At 31.9% G+C, this 18,210-nt stretch overlaps 6 protein-coding genes across 7 annotated transcripts; all 6 read right to left on the reverse strand.

Annotated features, from left to right (window-relative positions):
• Positions 1–2,766: 2,766 nt before the first annotated feature.
• On the reverse strand, positions 2,767–4,087 carry LOC105557297. Its single transcript, XM_012004496.1, has one exon. It carries the CDS (start codon positions 3,916–3,918, stop codon positions 2,845–2,847), a length of 1,074 nt encoding a protein of 357 aa, XP_011859886.1. The 5' UTR covers positions 3,919–4,087; the 3' UTR covers positions 2,767–2,844.
• A 1,195-nt stretch (positions 4,088–5,282) lies between these two features.
• Positions 5,283–7,194, reverse strand: LOC105557298. The gene is made up of 3 exons (XM_012004497.1): positions 5,776–7,194; positions 5,524–5,610; positions 5,283–5,441 (listed from the first exon to the last, which is right to left on the reverse strand). Exons 1-3 carry the CDS (start codon positions 6,844–6,846, stop codon positions 5,355–5,357), a joined length of 1,245 nt encoding a protein of 414 aa, XP_011859887.1. The 5' UTR covers positions 6,847–7,194; the 3' UTR covers positions 5,283–5,354.
• Positions 7,195–8,782: 1,588 nt separating this feature from the next.
• Positions 8,783–9,859, reverse strand: LOC105557307. The gene has a single exon (XM_012004506.1). The coding sequence runs from the start codon at positions 9,857–9,859 to the stop codon at positions 8,783–8,785; it is 1,077 nt and encodes a 358-aa protein (XP_011859896.1).
• A 616-nt stretch (positions 9,860–10,475) lies between these two features.
• On the reverse strand, positions 10,476–11,945 carry LOC105557308 (putative gustatory receptor 28b). Its single transcript, XM_012004507.1, has 4 exons — positions 11,747–11,945; positions 10,878–11,338; positions 10,636–10,722; positions 10,476–10,559 (listed from the first exon to the last, which is right to left on the reverse strand). The coding sequence occupies exons 1-4, from the start codon at positions 11,943–11,945 to the stop codon at positions 10,476–10,478; spliced, it is 831 nt and encodes a 276-aa protein (XP_011859897.1).
• A 1,415-nt stretch (positions 11,946–13,360) lies between these two features.
• LOC105557299 lies at positions 13,361–14,917 on the reverse strand. Of its 2 annotated transcripts, none has more exons than XM_012004498.1 (3): positions 13,951–14,917; positions 13,697–13,783; positions 13,361–13,618 (listed from the first exon to the last, which is right to left on the reverse strand). In XM_012004498.1, the coding sequence occupies exons 1-3, from the start codon at positions 14,893–14,895 to the stop codon at positions 13,541–13,543; spliced, it is 1,110 nt and encodes a 369-aa protein (XP_011859888.1). In that variant the 5' UTR covers positions 14,896–14,917; the 3' UTR covers positions 13,361–13,540. The 2 variants fall into 2 exon arrangements, with proteins under 2 accessions (XP_011859888.1, XP_011859889.1); XM_012004499.1 differs by having other exon boundaries at positions 13,552–13,614.
• Positions 14,918–15,109: 192 nt separating this feature from the next.
• LOC105557301 (putative gustatory receptor 28b) lies at positions 15,110–18,079 on the reverse strand. Its single transcript, XM_012004500.1, has 3 exons — positions 16,043–18,079; positions 15,801–15,887; positions 15,110–15,724 (listed from the first exon to the last, which is right to left on the reverse strand). The coding sequence occupies exons 1-3, from the start codon at positions 17,108–17,110 to the stop codon at positions 15,641–15,643; spliced, it is 1,239 nt and encodes a 412-aa protein (XP_011859890.1). The 5' UTR covers positions 17,111–18,079; the 3' UTR covers positions 15,110–15,640.
• Positions 18,080–18,210: the final 131 nt, after the last annotated feature.

Consider the following 18,210-nt stretch of genomic DNA (forward strand, 5'->3'; position numbering starts at 1 on the left):
AAAATGCTAAAGTGAAATAATGGATTGTTTTCGTATCTATGAAAGAGTACAAGAGTAAGAGAATATATGGAAATATGTTATAGATGCATCGCTTACATTCTAGTTTATGCATATTCTTATGTGAGGAAAGGAATAATTATTTTCATTGTTATTACAAAATAGATTTTAAAAACTTGTTTGCTTACTGTTGCGAGTATTTTACTATTATATTTGAATCGTTTTAAAATATGTTGCTCTCTGGATTTTCTCGCAAATCGCTCTTTAACTCGTGTTGGTGTCTGCATGTTCCTAGGACCACGGGAAAATGAACAAGAACACAGAAATGTTTATTCGCACGAAATACAATAAGTCGAAGACGCAGCCTACGCGGTCATTTGTCAAAACGGCTCAGCAACAAATCATCAAGGCATTTATTTACTATAAAATATGTTGCCAGGAGATCGCTTCGCGACTTCTTCCGGCTTCCCTATGCAGCTCTACGCAGTCGAAGGGCTGCAGGCGTAATAATATTTTCTGATCAGGAAGAGTAACCGACGGTAGATTTGCTATTCCCTTCTTTTGTGGCAGCTACTTAATTGTTTTTTCTCTAGTAGCTTCTCATCTCGTATATAATAGTAGTCTGATCGAAATACTGTAACGGAATCGGTAGTGGCAAACGAAGTCTTCTCTTTCCTTTTTCATGTTTTGTTTTGTTCAAGTTAACAGAGAGACAAATAAGTAGAACATCAATTTATTTATTACTCCATTACATATCACTTTTTACACTTAAAAAGATATGCCTATTTTTATTGAGATGTTAAGGTATATAAAATTATATTCTTTTATTTAACACAGAAAAATTAAAAGAATAATAAAACATTATTTAAAATTATTTAACAGAAATGTAAAGAATATTATGTTGCAGGTAAACATTATGCAAAAACATGTATCTTTGTTCAGATTTCACATTTTCATTTAGAAATATTTGCATATTAATATTTCAGGCAAAATAGAAAATGTACGAAAAATATTTGTGTTTCTAAATAGATATTATCTAACGTTTAATACATCTGGAACATGAAAAATTAAAGCAGATAATGTTATTAGTAAGATTATTTGTGCACATACATAAAAGCAAATAAATCTTAATAATGAGCAGAGCGTTGAAATTTTATGACAGTAATATTGCTCGTTCATTTTATTGGTACTAATTAAATCTCTTTTATATGTATATGATCACCTAAAATTACAATTGCACATTGTACGTTTCAAATCATGTTTAAACAATTGAAATTTTAAATTTCAATAATGATATTTAATAACATCATTATATGTTATTTGCCTCGTAAATAAATTGTACAAAGTTTCTGCTAATATATTATTGATTAAATAATCAGTCTTGATTAATTAAATACCACTGCTTTTGATATTGTAATTTTTAAAAGCATATTTTTATCAATCTAGTTCTGCATAAACTAAATATGTTTAATATAATTAATATTTTTTAATTATTGACTTATTGATTTAATGTTAAACATAACAACATCGAGATAACTCAAGAATCTTCCTCAAACACTTATTAAGAAGTGATAAAATATGCCTCATAATGTCGAAAAATGATTCCTTTTTTTATTATTAATAATAAGCCAATTACACAAACACACAACGACGGTTGAAAGAATATAATGTGGTTTAGAATTCTTGAAGAATTAAGTATTAATTTTATACGGAAATAGTCCAAGAATGTAGCAAAAGGTGAAAGAGAGATTACCAATTCAAAATCTGTGGCGCAGAACATCTTTTCCGCATTTTGGCATTGGCTGCTTTGACAATAAGGTGAACATGATTAGTGAAGAGTCATGAAAGAATAGAGAAATATTAATTACTTACTAAATATACTTTATCATAAATTAAAATATAATTCGGAGAACTTGCTTCTTGGTATACCATTAGAGTTTAACTTTTTACAGCTGCCGTGCATACTAACATGGACTCTTTATTGTTAACCTATTAAAACCGAAATTGAAATAAGAACTGCAAGAATGTCAAGTGATAAGAATTCAAAGGGCTACTTGTTACACATTTTTACATATAAAAATTTTATATTTAGCTGATTTATTGATAACGGAATTGCTATCTGTATAAATTATAATGCAAATAATAAAGAAATTAGATTTTGTGATATATCTAATAATTCTAAAGTAACATTTCTCAGAAAACGCCTATGTTATGTGTAACATCTGATTATACACTTAAATAAATAAAGTACCTTCTGATTACAACTGATTAATAATACATACGTAATACAAGATTTTTTAATTTCTTTCTACACATGTATGTATATCTACAAGTATTATAAGCATAAAGCACTACCTACTCTATTCACAACAATATTCTACTTACAATCACATAAGCACAAGAATATTTAGAATATGTTTTCTATGTTTAAACTAGATAACTTTATTAACTAAACAGCTTTTACCCGCAAGACTTTGTTACGTACAGGAATTGGGCTAAGAGTAATAAATACGTGGTAATGTTACCTATTAACTAAAAAAAAAAACGATGTTATTAAATATAGCAAACCATACATACGTTTATTGAATAAAAGTCAATAATAGATCACTCACCGCAGTTAGAAGTTTAGCGTCTATAGTAATCCACGTTGCGGAAAATACAATTTCACCATGTAATAATTGCAAGGAAAATAACTCCAACTACAATGTCAGATCAAAAACTTGTCAAACACAAAATTAAAAGATCTAATTACAAATCTGATAAATTAATGTATTGCAAACTGAATTAGCATTCGTGAGACATAATCTGAAAAATACGTAAAATATGCCGCCAAAGTCATAATTTCTTTCAATCTACCTCGTATTTTATTTGCTTATTGTTGGTACTGTTGAACACGTTGTAAATGGTGCTGGTGATCTCTATTGCTTGATTCTTGCAGGTTTCGCATGCCCATACTATCAACGCTACTTTAATAACGTAATACACTATAGATGTAATAACGTACTCGTAAAACACTTGCTTTTCTACATCGGTCATGGACACACTATTTTGTATTATCACTATGAAATAAAAGTACATATTGAAGGTGATATGAGTGAAAGTCAAAAGTATCGTAGAAACAAGTTGCAAACTGAAGACCATTTTCAGCATCCGTACAGTGTCACTGATTGATAGATGCTGCTTTTTCAGAGCTGTGATCTTCATCAGTAGGAAAGGATTTCTTTGATTACGAGAAGCCCCAATCAGAAGATATGGCTCACCATTTGTTAAAACTTCTTGCACATTCACTAGATTGTCGTTGATTTGCTTGAAACAAGCTTTTAATATACAAACACAATTTATATATAGCATATCCATTTGAAACATGAACAATTCGATGTATAGTATAAGAAGGATGAGCACGATGCTCCGTTGCTCCAGAGAAAGGTATATATACGACCACACAAGTAGATAGAGAAGAAAAAAAATGTCCTTAGCATGGATTATTCTAGATAAATTCTGATATGATTCCAAGGGTAATTTCAACGAGAGCTCCAGTATAGTTTGAAGACAACGCATTCGTGGTTCATTCAAAATGAATGTAGCGATTACAATAACGCCACCGAAAATGAAATAGGAGTTAACCTCAAGTATCAAGGGTGCCCCTACATTTTCGAATCGCTTATCTTCAAAGTTGAATTTATAGAGAATTATTGAATAGACAATGCTAAAAACGGATATACTGATAATTGATACAACATAGCTTGGTTTGTAAGTCTTGATGTTCGCAGCGTTGAACTTGTATGAAAAAATTCCCAGAATGCGGCAAACAGTGAAGCAGGGATACATCAACGATGCAAAATCCGTAGCGCGAAATAGCTGCCATATTTTACTTCTTCTTTTATCTTTGAGTCCTTGGAACTTTAATGATGGATTGAACATCTTCCCCGAAATTGTGGGAAAACGATAATATAAGTCGCAGATTATAATCTGAGAAATATTACTTATATTTTTAATGCACTTTACTATTAACGTCTGCAAAACTTTCTCTTCTAAGTGTAAGTTTCTTGGTGAGTCTATGACAAATGCGTAAATCGATATACAATTCTCCAAAACTATCTACACCTGGTGAGTTAAATTTTGCAACTGTTAACAATTGTACGACAAAAGAATACTCTGAAACTAGTAATTCATGATGTATTTACAGCTTTCTCTTTATCATCTCGAATTATCAAAGTAATGTTATATAATCGCTGTGTCATAATTTATGTCTCGCACATAGAAAACATGTTTAGTTAAACATTGACAGGACGTTATCAAGATATCTCACGATCTTCCATTAGATTACAGCATAGGTAAATTAAAGTTGTAGTAGGTACGTATTGTGCTGAAATAATGTCAGAAAAATAATTTTTTTAATAATAAGAGGCGACAAAATTAGGATATTTTTTAAAAATATTCGCGATTATTCTACAGCCACTGTTATCCGTTTTATGTTTGTGTATATAACTAGATGGGTCACAACAATGATTATTTAGCTCATTGTATTCCAAGAATGCAATTGTCGAGCAAAGTATACAATGGTTACTTAACGCCTAACAAAATATCCCTTTAGCCTTCTCTGTAAGGTTCGAGGCAACTTTTTGTAGTTTTCAAATTAACTGCACTGATAATGAGTGTACATAGGACAAGCAATGTAGTTCACGCATTCAAGAAGAAGGAACAGAGATAAATATTACCTGCGTATGGAAAAATATATATAATTTTGTTCCTTCATCTATTACATAGGATAATTAAAAGGTTAATAAAAAACCTACTTAAGATTGCTCTCCAAAAACAAAACGTTCTAAGTATATAAACATTAGGTGAAAAATATGAATTTCTATTTCGGATATCGCGTTTTACTTTAGATATATTTACATGTACTTACTATTTAATATTAAATGTTTCAATATATATAGTCAATGTTGCAAGCAAAAAGTATTTGTGTTCTTGAGTAAATATTATCTAATTAAATGTAATGCACAAGAATCATAAAAAATAAAAATAAATAATATTATTAATAATATTATTAATAGAAAATTTGACTTTGTGGAGTAGTCAATAATTTGAAAGGAATATTTTCTCAAAAACGGATATACTACGTATCCGATTGTACACTTAAAACAATGAAACGTATCCTCTGCTTACAACTGATTATTAATATATTATATATATATGTAATATAAGACTTTTTAATTTCCTCACACTATGTATATCTACAAATTTTAGAAGTATCAAGCACTACTCTATTTATAACGATATTATACTTACAATCACACAACGAAAAAAATATTTAAACTGTGTTTTCTATGTTTAAACTATTATAAATATATTTATTAATTAGATAAATTTTCCACGCAAGAATTTGCCATGTACAGGAATTGAACTAAGATTAGTAGATACGTGGTAATGTTACCTATTAACTAAAAAAAAAACAATATCATTAAACAAAGCTAAATTAAACACTTACATTTATTGAATAAAAATTAGTAATAACTTACTTACCGATTTAAAGAGTGTAGCATCTATAATAATCCACTTTGCGGAAAATACATTTTCACAATGTAATACTTGCAAGGAAAAAAGCTCCAACTACAATAACAAAACAAAAAATTGTCAAACATAGAATTGACTGATACAATCTCCTAAATTTAAATCTGATGAACTAATGTATAATAAATGGAATTAGTATATAAGGGACGAGATGTAAAAAATACATAAAATATGCCACTGAAATTATAATTTCTTTTAATTTACCTCGTATTTTGTTTGCTCATTGTTGGTGTTGTTGAATACGTCGCGAACTGTGGTTTTGATCGCCAGTGCTTGATTCTTCCCGGTTTCGCAAGCCCATACTATCAATACTACTTTAATCATATGATACGTTATAAGTACAATTACGAACTTATGTACCACCTCTTTTTCAGAATTGGTCGCTTCGTTCACACTTTTATGTATTAACACTACGAAGTATTCGTACATAGTGAAGATGACGTTAGCGAAATCCATAAGTAATGTCGAAACAAGGTGCAAACTAAAGACACTTGTTAACATTCGTACTGTGTCACTGATTGCCAAATGCTGTTTTTTCAGAGCTGTGATCTCCAGCAGTATGAAAGGATTTGTCTGCGCACGATAGGTGCCGCTCAGGAGGCACGGCTCACCATTTCTCAAAATGTCCCGCAAATTCACGAGATTGTCATTGATTTGCTTGAAACAAGCTTTCAATATACAAACACAATTCACATACAGCATATCCATTTGATACACGAAGAAAACCATGTATACATCCATAATTTTGCGCAGGAAGGCAATGTTCATAACATAATAGAATCTGCACATATTCACAATTAGAAACAGGGAAAACAAACTGTCCTTAGCATGAATTAATCTAGATAAATTCTGAAACGATTGCGGCGGTAATTTTAAAGAAACCTCCATTATGTTCCGGAGTAAACGCATTCGTGGTCCAGTAAAAATAAATGTAGTAATAACTATAAAACCACCAAAAATATGTAAACCCATAAGTTCAAGTTTTTTGGGTACTCCTGCGCTTTTGAATCGAATATTTCCAGCAATAATGACATCATAGAAATTAATTGAATAGGCAGTGCAGAAAACGCACATAACGAATGTTGATAGAATATAGCTTGGTTTGTAAGTCTTGATGTTCGAGGCGTTGAATTTGTATGAAAACAGTCCCATAAGGCGGCACACAGTGAAGCAAGGATACATCAACGATGCGAAATCCGTAGCGCGGAATAGCTGCCATATTTTTCTTTTTCTTTTATCTTTGAGTCTTTGGAACTTTAATGATAGATTGAACATCTTCGCCGAAATTGTGTATCGATAATATAAGTCACAGATTATAACCTGAGAAATATTACTTATGTTTTCAATACACTTTACTATTAACGTGTTTGCAAAAATTTCCCTTCTAAGTGTAAGTTTCTTGGTGAGTCTATGACAATTGTGTAAATCGATATAAACTTCTCATAGCCTATCTACACGTGGCGAGTTTAATTTTGCAACTAATAACAATTGTGCAAGGAAAGAAGGCTCTGAAGCTGGTAATTCATGATGCAATTACAGCTTTTCGCTTATCGCTTCGGATCTTAAAGAAAAGATATACATATAATCGCTCTGTCATAATTTATGTCTTATACATGCAGAACATGTGGTTAATTTCATTGAGTACCAGGCTGTATCGATAAGCATGCGACATAGCATTTTTTTAGTTCTAAGCGCCGCCACGAGAGATCGAACACGATCCAGCGCTGTAGCGCAGGGACTCGTCGTCCTTCGTCCGAAGCACAGTGTACGTGCGAACAGCAAAATTATTTAGACGAAATATATTCTCATCCGTAAAAAAAACCGAGGAACTACAGGCCTTCAGCTTATTACAAGCCTTCACGTTCCCAACAACATGCTTAGTGAAACATTGACAGGATGTTATCAAGATATCTCACGATCTTCCATTAGATTACAGCATAGGTAAATTAAAGTTGTAGTAGGTACACATTGTGCCAAAATAAAGTAATAAAAGTAATTTTGTTATAATAAGAGACGATAAAAAACTAGGATATTTTAGAAAAATATTCGCGAATATTCTATAGTCAATATGATCCGTTTTATGTTTGCATATACATACAACTTGATGGGTCACAACAATGATTACTTTACATATTGTATCCCAAGAATGTAATTGTCGATCGAAAAGTACCATGGTTACTTGACGTCTAACAAAATATCCCTTTAGTTTTATCTGTAATGCTCAACGCAACAATTATTAGTAATTTTGAACTTAAATACATTGACAATTAGTGTAAATAAGACGAGAAATCTCGTTAACGCTTTCAACAAGATGAAAAATTGATAGGAAAGTTGACATTGTGGATTTTCAATAATTCGCAAATAATTTTTCTCAGAAATGGATATATTACGTATCTGATTGTACACTTAAACATTAAAACGTATCTTCTAATTACAACTAATTATTAATATATATGTAATATAGGTCTTTTTAAATTTATTTATATATAATATATTTGTATATCTACAAATTTTATAAGCATAAAGCACTGCTCTATTCATAACAATATTCTACTTACAATCACATAAGCACAAGAATATTTAGAATATGTTTTCTATGTTTAAACTAAATAGCGTTATTAACTACACAGATTTTACCCGCAAGACTTTGTTATGTACAGGAATTGGACTAAGATTACTAAATACGTGGTAATGTTACCTATCAACTAAAAAAAAACAATATCATTCAATAAAGCTAACTATACATACATTTATTGAATAAAAGTCAATAATAGATCACTCACCGTAGTTAGAAGCGTAGCGTCTACAGTAATCCACTTTGCGGAAAATTCATTTTCACAATGTAATAATTGCAAAGAAAATAGCTCCAACTACAATGTCATATCACAAACTTGTCAAACATAGAATAAAAGGATCAGTGATTTTTGTTGACCGTATCTGGCAATTAAAATTCTTATTGCGAAAAATATTACCCCAGCCAGGATATTTTTTTTGCATTAAGAATTTTAATTACCAGATACGATCAACAAAAATCACTGATGTTATTAATTTATAAATTACTTCTGGCGACTTTAAGAATATTCTTACTAGTTGATAGAATAAAAAGGTCTAATTACAAATCTGATAAATTAATGTATTACAAACTAAATTAGTACTCGCGGAACATAAACTGAAAAATACGTAAAACATGCCGTCAAAGTCATAATTTCTTTCAACCTACCTCGTATTTTATTTGCTTATTGTTGGTACTGTTGGCCACGTCGTAAATGGTGCTGGTGATCCCTGTTGCTTGATTCTTGCAGGTTTCGCATGCCCATACTATCAACACTATTTTGATAACGTACAACATCATAAATGTAATAAAGTACTCGAAAAGCATTTGTTTTTCTACAATGGTCAGGGGCACACTCCTTTGTATTAGCGTTACGAAGCAAAAGTACATATTGAAAGTGAAATGAGTGAAAACCATCATTATCGTAGAAACAAGTTGCAAACTGAAGACCATTTTCAGCATCCGTACAGCGTCACTGATCGCCAAATGCTGCTTTTTCTGAGCTGTGATTTCCGTCAGTAGGAAAGGATTTTTTTTATCACGAGAGGCACCGCTCAGGAGATATGGCTCACCATTTATCAAAACTTCTCGCAAATTCACTAGATTATCGTTGATTTGTTTGAAACAAGCTTTTAGTATACAAACACAATTTATATATAGCATATCCATTTGAAACGTGAACAAACTGATGTACAGCATAAGAAGCTTGCGAACGATGCTAATTTGCATCGCGTAAAGGCCTCTACACGACCCCACAAGTAGATAGAGGAGAAGAAAAATGTCTTTGACATGGATTATTCTAGACAAATTCTGATATGATTCCAAGGGTAATTTCAACGAAAGCTCCAGTATATTCTGAAGACAATGCATTCGTGGTTCACTCAAAATAAATGTAGTGATTATTATAAAACCATTTAAAATGTAGTAGGCGTTAAACTCGAGTACCCTTGGTGTCCCTGCGTCTTCGTATGGATTATCTCCATCAACGTTCTTTTCATAGAGATCTATTGAATAGACAATGCTAAAAACGGATATACTGATAATCGATGCAACATAGCTTGGTTTGTAAGTCTTGATGTTCGCAGCGTTGAACTTGTATGAAAAAATTCCCAGAATGCGGCAAACAGTGAAGCAAGGATACATCAACGATGCAAAATCCGTAGCGCAAAATAGCTGCCATATTTTACTTCTTCTTTTATCTTTGAGTCCTTGGAACTTTAATGATGGATTGAACATCTTCGCCGAAATTGTGGGAAAACGATAATACAAGTCGCAGATTATAATCTGAGAAATATTACTTATATTTTCAATGCACTTTACTATTAACGTCTTTGCAAAAATTTCTCTTCTAAGTGTAAGTTTCTTGGTGTGTCTATGACAAAGCGCGTAAATCGATATACAATTCTCCAAGACTATCTACACCTGGTGAGTTTAATTTTGCAACTGTTAACAATGGTACGACAAAAGAACACCCTGAAACTAGTAATTCATGATGTATTTACAGCTTTCTCTTTATCATCTCGAATTATCAAAGTAATGTTATATAATCGCTGTGTCATAATTTATGTCTTGCACATAGAGAACATGTTTAGTTAAACATTGACAGGACGCTATCAAGATATCTCACGATCCTCCATTAGATTACAGTATAGGTGAAATACAATACCTTCCGATTACAATTATTAATACATACGTAATACAAGATCTTTTAATTTCTTTCTACACATGTATGTATATCCACAAATATTAGAAGCATAAAGCACTACTATATTCACAACGATATTCTACTTACAATGGTAAGCCGAAGAATAATTAAAATATATTTTCTGTTTAAACTAGTTATTTTTATTAACTAGGTAGATTTTCCACTGCAAGAATGTGGTGTAAACAGGAATTGTAATAAGATTAATAGATACGTGGTAATGCTACCTATTATCTAAAAAAACAATATCATTAAATAAAGCTAAACAGAACTACATTTATTGAATAAAAGTCAATAATAGATCACTCACCGCAGTTAGAAGCTTAGCGTCTATAGTAATCCACTTTGCGGAAAATACATTTTCACAATGTAATAATTGCAAGTAAAAAAGCTCCAACTACAATGTCATCAAAAATTTGTGAAACACAGAATTAAAAGATCTAATTACAGATCTGATAAATTCATGTATTGCAAACTGAATTAGCATTCGTGAGACATAATCTGAAAAATATGTAAAATATGCCGCCGAATTCATAATTTCTTTCAATCTACCTCGTATTTTATTTGCTTATTGTTGGTACTGTTGACCACGTTGTAAATGGTGGTGGTGATCTCTCTTGCTTGATTCTTGCCAGTTTCGCATGCCCATACCATCAACGCTATTTTAATAATGTAATACATTATAAATGTAATAAAGTACTCGTAAAGCACTTGTTTTTCTACACTGGTCAGGGGCACACTCTTTTGTACTAGCGCTAAGAAGTAAAAGTACATATTGAAGGTGATATGAGTGAAAGCCATAAGTATCGTAGAAACAAGTTGCAAACTGTAGACCATTTTTAGCATCCGTACACTGTCACTGATTGATAGATGCTGCTTCTTCAGAGCTGTGATCTTCATCAGTAGGAAAGGATTTCTTTGATTACGAGAGGCACCATTCAGAAGATATGGCTCACCATTTGTCAAAACTTCTCGCAAATTCACTAGATTGTCGTTGATTTGCTTAAAACAAGCTTTCAATATACAAACACAATTCATATATAGCATATCCATTTGAAACACGAACAAGGAGAGGTATAGCATAAGAAGCTTGCGCACGATGCTTATTTGCAACGCGGAAAGGTATCTATACAACCCCACAAATAAATAGAGAAGAAAAAAAATGTCCTTAGCATGGATTATTCTAGATAAATTCTGATATGATTCCAAGGGTAATTTCAACGAAAGCCCTAGTATAGTCTGAAGACAACGCATTCGTGGTTCACTCAAAATGAATGTACTGATTACGATAACGCCACCGAAAATGTAGTAGGAGTTAAAGTCAAGTATCCGTGGTGCCCCTACGCTTTCGTATCGCTTATCTCCACGAACGTTCATTTCATAGAGATTTATTGAATACACAATGCTAAAAACGAATATACTGATGGTCGATAGAATATAGCTTGGTTTGTAAGTCTTGATGTTCGCAGCGTTGAACTTGTATGAAAATATTCCCAGAATGCGGCAAACAGTGAAGCAGGGATACATCAACGATGCAAAATCCGTAGCACGGAATAGCAGACATCTTTTTCTATTTCTTTCATCTTGGAGTACTTGGAACTTTAATGATGGATTGAACATCTTCGCCAAAATTCTGGGAAAACGATAATATAAGTCACAGATTATAATCTGAGAAATATTAATTATGTTACCAATGCACTTTATTATTAACGCGTTTGCAAAAATGTCTCTTTTAAGTGTAAGTTTCTTGATGAGTCTATGACAAATGCGTAAATCGATACAAACTTCTCAAAGCCTATCTACACGTGGCAAGTGTAATTTTGCAACTAATAACTATTGTGTAACGAAAGAAGGCCATGAAACTGGTAATTCATGATGCACTTACAATTTTTCGCTTATCATCTCAGATCATAAAGAAAAGATAAATAATCGCTGTGTCATAATTTATGTCTTGCACATGCAGAACATGTTTAGTTAAACATTGACAGGACGTTATCAAGATATCTCACGATCTTCCATTAGATTACAGCATAGGTAAATTAAAGTTGTAGTAGGTACGTATTGTGCCGAAATAAAGTCAGAAAAATAATTTTTTAAATATAATAATAAGAGGCGACAAAACTAGAATATTTTAGGAAAATATTCGTGAATATTCTAAGGTCACTACTATCCGTTTTATGTTTGTATATACATAAAACTAGATGGATCACAACAACGATTATTTTACACGTTGTATCTCCAGAATGCAATTGTCGAGCGAAGAATACCATGGTTACTTGACGTTTAACAAAATATCCCTTTAGCCTTGTCTGTACATGGTTTGCGGCAACTTTTTGTAGGTTTCAACTTAACTGCACTGACAATGGGTGTACATAGGACGAGCAGTGTCGTTCATGCATTCAAAAAGAAGAAACATAGATAAATATTACCTGTATATGGAAAAAAATATATAATTATGTTCCTTTATTTATTACATGGGATTATTAAAAGATTACTAAAAAAACTACTTAAGATTGTTCTCCAAAAACAAAACGTTCTACATAAATATTAGGTGAAAAATATGGATTTTTGTTTCGGATATCGCGTTTTACTTCAGAAATATTTGCAGGTACTATTTCATATTAAATATTACAATCTATATAGTAAATGTTGCAAGCAAAAAGTATTTGTGTTTTTGAGTAAATATTGTCTAATTAAATGTAATGCACAAGCATCATAAAAATTAAAAACAAATAGTGTTATTAATAATTATATTGCACTTGACAGAAAGTAATTTTAATAATATGTAAGCTAAGCTTGAAATTTGTGATTACATTATTTCAACCATCTACATATTCACATGCATGTATAACATGTATACATATGCCTACATATCAAAATTATATATGAAGGTAATTTATTAAATATAAATAATGGAGTTGTTATCTAAATAAATTATACTGCGAATTAATAGAAAAGTTGACTTTGTGGAGTATTGAATAATTTGAAAGGAATATTTTCTCGAAAATGGATATACTACTTACAACTGATTATTAATATATATGTAATATAAGACGTTTTTAATTTCTTCATACATATATGTATATCTACAAATTTTAGAAGCATAAAGCACTACTCTATTCATATCGATATTCTACTTACAATCACACAAGAAAACGAATATTTAAAATGTATAATATTACCTATGTTTAAAATACCTAGATTTATTAACTAGATCAATTTTCCACGCAAGAATATGACATGTACAGGAATTGGATTAAGATAACGAGATACGTGGTAATGTTACCTACTAACTAAAAAAAAACAATATCGTTAAAAAAATTTAATTGAGCACACTTATTTTTATTAAATAAAAATTAGTAATAACTCACCGATTTCAAGAGTGTAGCATCTATAGTAATCCACTTTGCGGAAAATACATTTTCACAATGTAATAATTGCAAGGAAAATAGTTCCATCTATAATAAGAAAACGAAAAAATGTCAAATGCAGAATTGGTAGACACAATCTGATAAATTTACAAATCTAATAAACTAATATCTTACAAATCGAATTAGCATATACAGGACATGATTTGCAAAATACATGTAATATGCCACTGAAGTTATAATTTCTTTCAATTTACCTCGTATTTTATGTGCTCATTGTTGGTGCTGTTGAATACGTTGTGAACGGTGGTTTTGATCTCCAGTATTTGATTCTTTCCGGTTTCGCAAGCCCATACTATCAATACTATTTTAATCATGTAAAACGTTATATATACACTTGTGTACTTATAATACAGCAGTTTTTCAGAATTGGTCGCGTGCACACTTTTATGTATTAATAGTACGAAGTAAAAGTACATACTGAAGATGATTTCAGCGAAAGCTATAAGTATTGTCGAAACAAGGTGCAAACTAAAGACACTTGTTAACATTCGTACTGTGTCACTGATTGCCAAATGCTGTTTTTTCAAAGCTGTGATCTCCAGCAGTATGAAGGGATTTGTCTGCGCACGATAGGTGCCGCTCAGGAGGCATGGCTCACCATTTGTCAAAATGTCCCGCAAATTCACGAGATTGTCATTGATTTGCTTGAAACAAGCTTTCAATATACAAACACAATTCATATACAGCATATCCATTTGATACACCAAGAAAATCACGTAAATAGACAAAATTTTGCGCAGGAAGGTAATGTCCAGAACACAAAACACTCTCAACATTAACACAATTAGAAGCAGGGAAAACAAACTGTCCTTAGCATGAATTAATCTAGATAAATTCTGAAACGATTGCGGGGGTAATTTCAACGAAACCTCCATTATGTTCCGAAGTAAACGCATTCGTGGTCCAGTAAAAATAAATGTAGTAATAACTGCAAAACCATAAAGAATATGTATGCAGATAAGTTCAAGTCTTTTGGGTACTCCTACGCTTTTGAATATAATATTTCCAGCAATAATGACATCATAGAAATTAATTGAATAGGCAGTGCAGAAAACGCACATAACGATTGTTGATAGAATATAGCTTGGTTTGTAAGTCTTGATGTTCGAGGCGTTGAATTTGTATGAAAACAGTCCCATAAGGCGGCAGACAATGAAGCAAGGATACATCAACGATGCAAAATCCGTAGCGCGGAATAGCTGCCATATTTTCCTTTTTCTTTTATCTTTGAGTCCTTGCAACTTCGATGACGAATTGAACATCTTCGTCGAAGTTATGAGAGAAAGATAATATAAATCATAAACACTATAACCTGAGAAATATTAATTATGTTGTCAATGCACTTTACTATTAACGTGTTTGCAAAAAATTTCTCTTCTAAGTGCAAGTTTCTTGGTGAATCTACGACGAATGCGTAAATCGGTGTACAATTCTCCAAGACTACACCAGGTGAGTTAAATTTTGCGACTGTTACCATTTGTACGACAAAAGAATACTGTCAAACTGGTAATTCATGATGTATTTACAGCTTTCTCTTTATCATCTCGAATTATCAAAGTAATGTTATATAATCGCTGTGTCATAATTTATGTCTTGCACATAGAGAACATGTTTAGTTAACCATTGACAGGACGCTATCAAGATATCTCACGATCCTCCATTAGATTACAGTATAGGTGAAATGCAATACCTTCCGATTACAACTGATTATTAATACATACGTAATACAAGATCTTTTAATTTCTTTCTACACATGTATGTATATCCACAAATATTAGAAGCATAAAGCACTACTATATGTATTCACAACGATATTCTACTTACAATGGTAAGCCGAAGAATAATTAAAATATATTTTCTGTTTAAACTAGTTATTTTTATTAACTAGGTAGATTTTCCACTGCAAGAATGTGGTGTAAACAGGAATTGTAATAAGATTAATAGATACGTGGTAATGCTACCTATTATCTAAAAAAACAATATCATTAAATAAAGCTAAACATAACTACATTCATTGAATAAAAGTCAATAATAGATCACTCACCGCAGTTAGAAGCTTAGCGTCTATAGTAATCCACTTTGCGGAAAATACATTTTCACAATGTAATAATTGCAAGGAAAAAAGCTCCAACTACAATGTCATCAAAAATTTGTGAAACACAGAATTAAAAGATCTAATTACAAATCTGATAAATTCATGTATTGCAAACTGAATTAGCATTCGTGAGACATAATCTGAAAAATATGTAAAATATGCCGCCGAATTCATAATTTCTTTCAATCTACCTCGTATTTTATTTGCTTATTGTTGGTACTGTTGAACACGTTGTAAATGGTGGTGGTGATCTCTCTTGCTTGATTCTTGCCAGTTTCGCATGCCCATACCATCAACGCTATTTTAATAATGTAATACACTATAAATGTAATAAAGTACTCGTAAAGCACTTGTTTTTCTACACTGGTCAGGGGCACACTCTTTTGTACTAGCGCTAAGAAGTAAAAGTACATATTGAAGGTGATATGAGTGAAAGCCATAAGTATCGTAGAAACAAGTTGCAAACTGTAGACCATTTTCAGCATCCGTACACTGTCACTGATTGATAGATGCTGCTTCTTCAGAGCTGTGATCTTCATCAGTAGGAAAGGATTTCTTTGATTACGAGAGGCACCATTCAGAAGATATGGCTCACCATTTGTCAAAACTTCTCGCAAATTCACTAGATTGTCGTTGATTTGCTTAAAACAAGCTTTCAATATACAAACACAATTCATATATAGCATATCCATTTGAAACACGAACAAGGAGAGGTATAGCATAAGAAGCTTGCGCACGATGCTTATTTGCAACGCGGAAAGGTATCTATACAACCCCACAAATAAATAGAGAAGAAAAAAAATGTCCTTAGCATGGATTATTCTAGATAAATTCTGATATGAGTCCAAGGGTAATTTCAACGAAAGCCCTAGTATAGTCTGAAGACAACGCATTCGTGGTTCACTCAAAATGAATGTACTGATTACGATAACGCCACCGAAAATGTAGTAGGAGTTAAAGTCAAGTATCCGTGGTATCCCTACGCTTTTGTATCGCTTATCTCCACGAACGTTCATTTCATAGAGATTTATTGAATACACAATGCTAAAAACGAATATACTGATGGTCGATAGAATATAGCTTGGTTTGTAAGTCTTGATGTTCACAGCGTTGAACTTGTATGAAAATATTCCCAGAATGCGGCAAACAGTGAAGCAGGGATACATCAACGATGCAAAATCCGTAGCACGGAATAGCAGACATCTTTTTCTTTTTCTTTCATCTTTGAGTACTTGGAACTTTAATGATGGATTGAACATCTTCGCCAAAATTCTGGGAAAACGATAATATAAGTCACAGATTATAACCTGAGAAATATTAATTATGTTACCAATGCACTTTATTATTAACGCGTTTGCAAAAATGTCTCTTTTAAGTGTAAGTTTCTTGGTGAGTCTATGACAAATGCGTAAATCGATACAAACTTCTTAAAGCCTATCTACACGTGGCGAGTGTAATTTTGCAACTAATAACTATTGTGTAACGAAAGAAGGCCATGAAACTGGTAATTCATGATGCACTTACAGCTTTTAGCTTATCATCTCAGATCATAAAGAAAAGATATATAATCGCTGTGTCATAATTTATGTCTTGCACATGCAGAACATGTTTAGTTAAACATTGACAGGATGTTATCAAGATATCTCACGATCTTCCATTAGAGCATAGGCAAACTAAAGTTGTAGTAGGTACATATTGTGCGGAAATAATGTCAGAAAAATAATTTTTTTAATAATAAGAGGCGACAAAACTAGGATATTTTTAAAAAATTTTCGCGATTATTCTGCAGCCACTGTTATCCGTTTTATGTGTGTGTATATAACTAGATGGGTCACAACAATGATTATTTTGCACATTGTATTCCAAGAATGCAATTGTCGAGCAAAGTATACCATGGTTACTTAACGCCTAACAAAAATGACCCTTTAACCTTCTCTGTAAGGTTCGAGGCAACTTTTTGTAGTTTTCAAATTAACTGCATTGATAATGAGTGTACATAGGACAAGCAATGTAGTTCACGCATTCAAGAAGAAGGAACAGAGATAAATATTACCTGCGTATGGAAAAATATATATAATTATGTTCCTTCATTTATTACATGGGATAATTAAAAGGTTAATAAAAAACTACTTAAGATTGTTCTCCAAACACAAAACATTCTATATAAACATGATGTGAAAAATATGTATCTTTATTTCAGATATCGCGTTTCACTTTAGAAATATTTACATGTACATACAATTTCGTATTAAATGTTTCACTCTATACAGGGTGAGTTATAACATTTGTCCACGAGCTCGTGAGAAGGTAGAACGGATCGAGATGAACAGAAAAGTCCTGAAACATTTTGCAATTTTGG

Source organism: Vollenhovia emeryi, unplaced genomic scaffold (genome assembly GCF_000949405.1).
Source record: "Vollenhovia emeryi isolate VEMERY1.0 unplaced genomic scaffold, V.emery_V1.0 DF939527.1, whole genome shotgun sequence".
Lineage (NCBI taxonomy): Eukaryota > Metazoa > Arthropoda > Insecta > Hymenoptera > Formicidae > Vollenhovia > Vollenhovia emeryi.

Bases quoted from the DNA above. Each gene is read 5' to 3' on its own strand.
- LOC105557297 (XM_012004496.1), bottom strand. From the start codon at position 3,918: ATGTTCAATCCATCATTAAAGTTCCAAGGACTCAAAGATAAAAGAAGA.
- LOC105557308 (XM_012004507.1), bottom strand. From the start codon at position 11,945: ATGTTCAATCCATCATTAAAGTTCCAAGTACTCCAAGATGAAAGAAAT. The intron at 11,339-11,746 runs GTATATTCGTTT...GTATATTGAAAG, and splicing joins CTATATTCTATCGACCATCA to CTTGTTTTAAGCAAATCAAC. The intron at 10,560-10,635 runs GTGAGTGATCTA...TTGTTTTTTTAG, and splicing joins ACGCTAAGCTTCTAACTGCG to ATAATAGGTAGCATTACCAC.
- LOC105557307 (XM_012004506.1), bottom strand. From the start codon at position 9,859: ATGTTCAATCCATCATTAAAGTTCCAAGGACTCAAAGATAAAAGAAGA.
- LOC105557301 (XM_012004500.1), bottom strand. From the start codon at position 17,110: ATGTTCAATCCATCATTAAAGTTCCAAGTACTCAAAGATGAAAGAAAA. The intron at 15,888-16,042 runs GTAGATTGAAAG...ATGACATTGTAG, and splicing joins ATAAGCAAATAAAATACGAG to TTGGAGCTTTTTTCCTTGCA. The intron at 15,725-15,800 runs GTGAGTGATCTA...TTGTTTTTTTAG, and splicing joins ACGCTAAGCTTCTAACTGCG to ATAATAGGTAGCATTACCAC.
- LOC105557298 (XM_012004497.1), bottom strand. From the start codon at position 6,846: ATGTTCAATCTATCATTAAAGTTCCAAAGACTCAAAGATAAAAGAAAA. The intron at 5,611-5,775 runs GTAAATTAAAAG...TTGTTATTGTAG, and splicing joins ATGAGCAAACAAAATACGAG to TTGGAGCTTTTTTCCTTGCA. The intron at 5,442-5,523 runs GTAAGTAAGTTA...TTTTTTTTTTAG, and splicing joins ATGCTACACTCTTTAAATCG to TTAATAGGTAACATTACCAC.
- LOC105557299 (XM_012004498.1), bottom strand. From the start codon at position 14,895: ATGGGACTGTTTTCATACAAATTCAACGCCTCGAACATCAAGACTTAC. The intron at 13,784-13,950 runs GTAAATTGAAAG...TTCTTATTATAG, and splicing joins ATGAGCACATAAAATACGAG to ATGGAACTATTTTCCTTGCA. The intron at 13,619-13,696 runs GTGAGTTATTAC...GTTTTTTTTTAG, and splicing joins ATGCTACACTCTTGAAATCG to TTAGTAGGTAACATTACCAC.